The sequence below is a fragment of the Antrostomus carolinensis genome, unplaced genomic scaffold, assembly GCF_000700745.2.
Source record: "Antrostomus carolinensis isolate BGI_N321 unplaced genomic scaffold, ASM70074v2 scaffold44331, whole genome shotgun sequence".
NCBI classification, from domain to species: domain Eukaryota; kingdom Metazoa; phylum Chordata; class Aves; order Caprimulgiformes; family Caprimulgidae; genus Antrostomus; species Antrostomus carolinensis.
In genome coordinates this window covers 1-6,207 of record NW_010294327.1, presented here as the reverse complement: position 1 = coordinate 6,207, position 6,207 = coordinate 1, and the positions used below count along the sequence as shown (strand labels likewise).

Genomic DNA, 6,207 nt, shown 5'->3' with positions numbered 1-6,207 from the left:
GTGGAAGGTGTCCCTGCTGCTGGCAGGGGGGGTGGAACTGGATGAGCTTTAAGGTCCCTTCCAACCCAAACCATTCTATGCTTCTATGTTTCTATGATCTTTGCCTTTTTTGAAAGCAGTTTGGAATTTTCCTTCATGCACAATGGAAAAGGATGTGTTACCCACCACCAAAGAGCCACCTGAGTTACCCCGGCAGCTTTGCAAGCTCCCCTGCCTTCCTGCACAGCACCTCTTGCCTTGCAAACCCCACAGGTGTCCTTGGTTTTAAAAGCCAAATGCAGGCGGAACAGGATCCAACCCCGGTTAGCTGCAGCAGGCTCTTAAGGAGACATAGAGCTCCTTCCTGCATTCATCACATTTGGACCCAAAGCACAACCCAGCCCCCCTGAGAGGCTCTGCAGATGCTGTTATTCGAGGCAGTTATATGACCTTATCGACCAGCTCATCCTGGTGCTGCTTTATAGCTGAAGAGTGGAGGAGGAGAACAAAAATCATATGAAATGCAGGGCTGGTGGCCCATGAGACCTGGCATGCTTAGTACATGGGTGGTTCCCACTCAGCCATTGAGGAATTAAGAATAAATGATGGAATAAATTAAGAAAGCCATCAGATAAACCAAATATCTCATCAGAGGCCCTCAAAATCCTACGGTGGCTCGTGGCAGCGCTCAGCTTGCAGATGAACACCGTGATCACCCCAAGAACATCTCTAAAACCAGAGTCTCCTGCATCTCCAGCCACCAAACTGTCGCTAATTCATCTTAGTTCTATATTTATTGCCATGGGAATTTCAAGCCTCCTCTTTTTTCCAAAGGAAAGGAGAGAAAAAAAATGTCATTGATTTTTTGACAGGCTGAATTCGTATCTAGTGTGTGTTGGGGGGGATCAATTCCAGTTCATACCACTCAGATCAGAGACTTCTGCTGGGAGCAGGAGCATAAAGCAGCCTTGAGGAGTGACTCCTTACGAAGGGGTCCATCCCCATCCCCTTGGTTTCTAACCCCAGCTGGGTTTGAGCCAGCTCCGTGCTGGGTATCCAGCAGCTTTGTAGGGTCTTTGTTGTGTTCAGTGACACTTGATTTTTTCAGGAATGCAAAAAACCTGCTTCAGTTTTTGCCGTGCAGGGGCTGCTGACCCTAAACCCTGGGCTCCTTTCGCTTCCCTCTTCCATCTTCCAAATTACATCCCAACAGAGTAAGATTACACAGCGCCGGGTGCAAATCAGAGTCCTACTCTGTAAAGCCCAGAAGTCCATTAAGTCAAGATTAAAAAAAAAACCCAACAAAACCCAAAACCCTGGTGCTGTATTAGGGTGTAAATGACTAATTAATCTGTCTGTGCGCTGATGTAATTTGTCCTCTCCAGAGGGTTTCTTTCTTCAGTAATCACCTCTCAGGGAAGGCCTGGGGGTTGCTGAGCTGGCAAATATGTTCCTAATATTCAGCTGGTTTGTCCAACCTGGGAGTTCAAGCTTGCAAGCTGTAAATAATTTTCCAAGCCAGTTTTTCTACTGCGAATAATATGAGGTTGGGGAGATATTAACTGCTCTCGGCTGCAGACTTGCAATTTCAGGAGCTGCGGTGGTGAAGGAAGGTTCGCAGATTTGATGTTTCTCCTGCAGCTCCTGCTGATGAATCGATGGGTCTTAAGACACTTAATATAATTTGATAACCCATTTGGAAAGAAATAAAAAGGGAATATAAAGAAAATCCCAGTTGGATTGGCCAGCCTTGCGTGCTGCTCTGGCAGCGTTGGTGCTGGTGGAGGTCGGAGAGGGGGCTCTTTGAATGGTTGTTTGAGGAGGTGCAGGAGGTTCATCCACCGTTTGTCATTTTTATAGCTGCTTTAGAGCAGAGGACACTTTGCAGAAAAAAATGGAAATTGCTTTGTGTTACACAGCCCAAGTGCTGCACAGTCTGTCTTCACCCGGAGTTCATGGCAGGGCTCTCACCCTTCTCACCAGGATTCGTTCAGTCTGCAGTGGTTTTGGTTTAGCTCACCTAAAGTTTGGAGTTTAGAGATCATTATTATTATTATTTTTAATGATTCTGCAAGTAATCCAGGATCTCCACCTTCAGCTGCATTCCCGGTTGCTCGTCATCACAGAAACTCATTCCTCCATCTGAACTTCACTGTCAGTGTGGGCGAGTGGTGGTGCTCAGAAATGAATCCAGGTCCCAAGGAGAGAGAAAGTATCAACAGTTTAACGATGCTCCATCCCATGTGCCATCGCTATTGCAATTTAGGAATGTCCAGAAGTTTGGGGTTTTTTTTTCTCTAAGTGGGGCTGCAAATGAGCTTGGACTCGTCATGGGTGCTGCTGGGCTCTCACTTTTCCTGGAATGTTAGAAAAAAACAGGATTTTCTGTCTCTTTCTTTCGAGTGAATTAATTCACAAGGAAAATTTGAAACCGGAAAGGGATGTGTGATGTGCTCTGGCACTGATATGCCCAAAGAAGAAGGGCACGGCAGATTTTATAGTGCCAAGGAGAGCTGTTTGGCCCCTACTTCTGCAGGATGCTGAGAAGCAGCATCATGGCTTTTCCTGAGCAGACTTTACCAGCTGCCAACCTTGACTCCTGAATTTCCTGCTATTGTTGCAAGGTTCAGAATAGCACTTGTTATAGGACTAACTTTTAATTTTTTTAGAGCTGTTGTGCCCAGGCTGAAATAGATCCTGGTGAAGGAGCAGATGGTCTGGCTTCAAGCAAAACCTTCTTTTTCTTGCACAAACCCATGGTGGGTTCTGCAAAAAAACAACAAAAAAACCCCCAACCAACCAAAAAAAAAAAGCCGTTGGGAGAATCAGACCCACTTCCCCACTTGTTCTCTCAACGACTCTGTTGCTGGGTCTTTCCGAGCTGGTTTCGTGTCCTCCGGCGAGGACGTGCTGGAAATGGTTTGCAGAAAGCACAAGCGGAGGTGATTTAGAGGAGCAATCTGCAGGCTGACACTCCTCCGAGCCCTCAGACTCCGTTCCCAGCCGCTCTGATAGATGGCTTAATACACTTTAGGAACAGGAGACACATTCAATTCTGCTTTCCTATTTTTTGATGAAAACCAGAACTGCAGTCACGTTTGATTTCAGATCCGTCCCAGTTGTGAATATAACCCGTTTTGCTGAGCCTACCCAGCTCTGCTGCTCCAAATTCAGGTACTTGCTTTCCTTCTTCCTGCACAGCTTTTTGCTGCTTGCCAGGACAAATTCTTCCCTTTTGGGTTCCTGGAACAAGTTCCTGCATTTTATGCATTTAAGTTACTATTGTCAGGTCTCGGAGGCAGGAAAACAAGCAATTTCCCAGCGCTTGGAGCTGGTTTTGTGCGCTGCCTGCCTGGAAGGGCAGAGGATGAGCTTCACTGCCTTCACCTTCCCAATTTCCCACCTCGTTGGAAATTTGGGACCAAGAAATGCAGCAGGTAGCTCAGTGCAAGAAATCTTTGCACACTGAGGCTGCAGCTTCTTTTGGGTCCTTGTTGCCTGGCTGCACGTGTGGGTTTTCCAGCCCAGCCATGGGAGAACCAAGCCTCCGTTAAGGGTTTGCAGATGCAAGAAGAAAGCTGGAAATACCAATTCCCCCTTAAAATTCAGCCCCAGGCTCCCAGGTCTGCCTTTGCTCCCCATTTTACACACACTCTTACAGCTTCCCCTGACAGATTTGCTTTTCTGGTTATTCTGGGGTGTGGACTGAAGGCTAAAACCCAACTATTTAAAAAATAAAATCACCTCTAATTCATTTGAACCCAAAAGGGGCTTTGCTGGCTGATCCCCAACATCCTCGAACCGCAGATGCTCCTGAGACAGAGCCAGCACCACTATTGGGTAGGAACAGAGCCACGCTGGGAGTATTCCTCTTTTTATATATTATTGCCTTAATTCTCCTCACCTCTCCAGTATGAGAGCTTGGCTACGTCCCATTTATTTTGGGGAGAGGGTCAGTCTTGTAACAACTCCAGAGTGAAACAAAACCCCAGCTTGTTTTTAAGGACTTGGAGAGCATCATCCATCTCCAGCTCCGTTTCCCAAGCTGTCAGCGCGTGAGTTGTGGCAGCACCGTAATTTCTCGTAAGGAAATATCCGTGCCAGTTTGTGCAGCACTTAGACATCAGCTCAAAATGTGCTGGCATACGGCGATGCAAATATCTCCCCCCTTCCTCCCCTCCCTTCGCATTTATCCCCAGCCAAAATGTCTTTTTACTCCCTGGGAAGAAGGACCAGAAAGAGGCGTTGCAGAGCCGAGCTGTCTTCGGGAAATCTGTTGCGTTGGAAAAATCTGTTGCGTTTCGAACCGCCGGTAAGTGAGAGGGAATTGCAAAGCTGTGTGAGAGCCTCGATTTATCTCTAGTGCCGGTGTGAAAATGTCATTAAATGAAAGATTTCTTGGAGGGGGAGAGCAGGGAGGGGAGCTGTGTGCTGGAGGTACTTGGTGCGTGGTTGTTTTGTGTCCCTTGACCCCCGGCTCATCCCTCTGCGGTGCAAAAGGCAGCGTCCCCCGTGGCACCGCGCTCCGCTGAGCGCTGGCTGAACTTTTGATCATGGCAAAACACAAACGGGGTCTCGCTCCTCTGGCAGTCCCCAGCCATCAGAAACCAGGCAGTAAAAAAATCACAGAATCCCACACTGGTTTGGGTTGGAAGGGACCTTAAATAAACTCATCCAGTTCCAACCCCCCTGCCATCAGCAGGGACACCTTCCACTAGACCAGGATCTATCCCTAAATCCTTGTTCTAAATCCCTAAACTGTGCTGGCTGCAGCCAAACGAGAGAAATCTCTGGCACCTACTTCTCCCCCTCGACCCCACTAATCAAATCAAGCTGGGTTTTCTTTGGGGGACACGCAACACAACCACACACCCACCAAGTCAAGATGCCTTTCCTGAGCTGGAGCTTCTCTCTGAGGCTCCTTAGATGGTTCCCAACCCAGATCAAGAGACAGGAAAGAGCTCCTGCAGCACCGCGGAGGCACAGCCAACACGGGCATGTATTTTATGTCATGAGGTGATGCCATTTTGTGCTAAATATCGAGTTCGCTTTTAAATGAGGAGGTTGGGAAAGGAGTGGATGGTTCTGCAGAGAGGCTGGGGAGGAAGAGGACAGCGATGCTACAAACGCACGCCCAAGACACGCCACCCACATGCACGGAGGTTACAAAGCCTTTTCTCGAGCTCCTTTCGCAGAGCTGACAAAGAATTCCCAAATCCACCTGCAACCGTGGTGCGGAGGGGGATTATTTTTAGTGCTCTTTTACCAAAAGGAGTTTAAATTGCAACGTTCTCCCATGACTGGAGATCGGCTGGAGCTGAGCACAGCACAGCCCTGGGTGCCGGGGAGGGTTTGGGGTTTGATGCTCAGAGCTCACCTGTCCAGGGCGATGGCCGTCATGGAGTAGATGCTGGCGAAGACAGCGGCGATGGGGAAGAAGTTGTGAAACTTGCAGTAGAGCAGCCCGTAGTACCACTCGTTGTGGATGGCGTAGGTGAAGTTCACCACCGTGTTGAAAGCGGACATGGAGGCTTCGGCAAAAGCCAGGTTCACCAAGAAGTAGTTGGTGACCGTACGCATCCTCTTGTGAGCCAGGATGATCCACATCACCACCACGTTACCTACCACCGACACCACTACGATGAGGGCGTAGGCGACAGCCCACAGGGCCACCTGCCACGGGGGCTGCACGAACTGGTTCGTGAAGGACTCGTTCAGGGAGGTGTTGAGTAGCCACTGGTGCTCCAGCTCCACTTCCAGCGGCAAAGCGTTATCCATCGCGCCCCGATGCAGCTGGAGCGGGCACGCGGGTGCTTTGGGGTGCAGGTCCCTCCTGGTTCAGGGTGCACAGATGCTTTGGGGTGCAGGTCCCTCCTGGTTTAGGGTGCACAGATGCTTTGGGGTGCAGGTCCCTCCTGGTTTAGGGTGCAGCTGGCTCAAGGTATAAGAAGTTTGGGGTGCACAGTTTGGGGTGCAGGTCTCCTGGTTCAGAGTGCAGCCATTCTGGGGTGCATGGCTGGTTCAGGGTGTAGGTACCCCCAGTTCAGGAGACAGCTGGTTTGGGGTGCACAGCTGGTTCAGGGTGTAGGTCTCTCCTGGTTTGGGGTGCAGCCAGTTTGGAGTGTAGGACCCTTCTGGTTCAGGGTGCAGTTGGTTTGGGGTGCGTTGCTGGTTTGGGGTGCAGGTCCCTTCTGTCTTGGGGTGCAGCTGGAGTGGGGTGCCCAGCCA

General features: G+C 49.7%; 1 protein-coding gene across 1 annotated transcript; it reads right to left on the bottom strand.

Moving 5' to 3' along the window:
- Nucleotides 1–5,356: 5,356 nt before the first annotated feature.
- Nucleotides 5,357–5,757, bottom strand: LOC114819052 (substance-P receptor-like; the record flags this gene model as incomplete). The annotated part of the gene is made up of 1 exon (XM_029087373.1): nucleotides 5,357–5,757. A coding segment is annotated over exon 1 (401 nt), but the record flags the coding sequence as incomplete, so codon positions are not given.
- Between the last annotated feature and the right edge of the window lie 450 nt (nucleotides 5,758–6,207).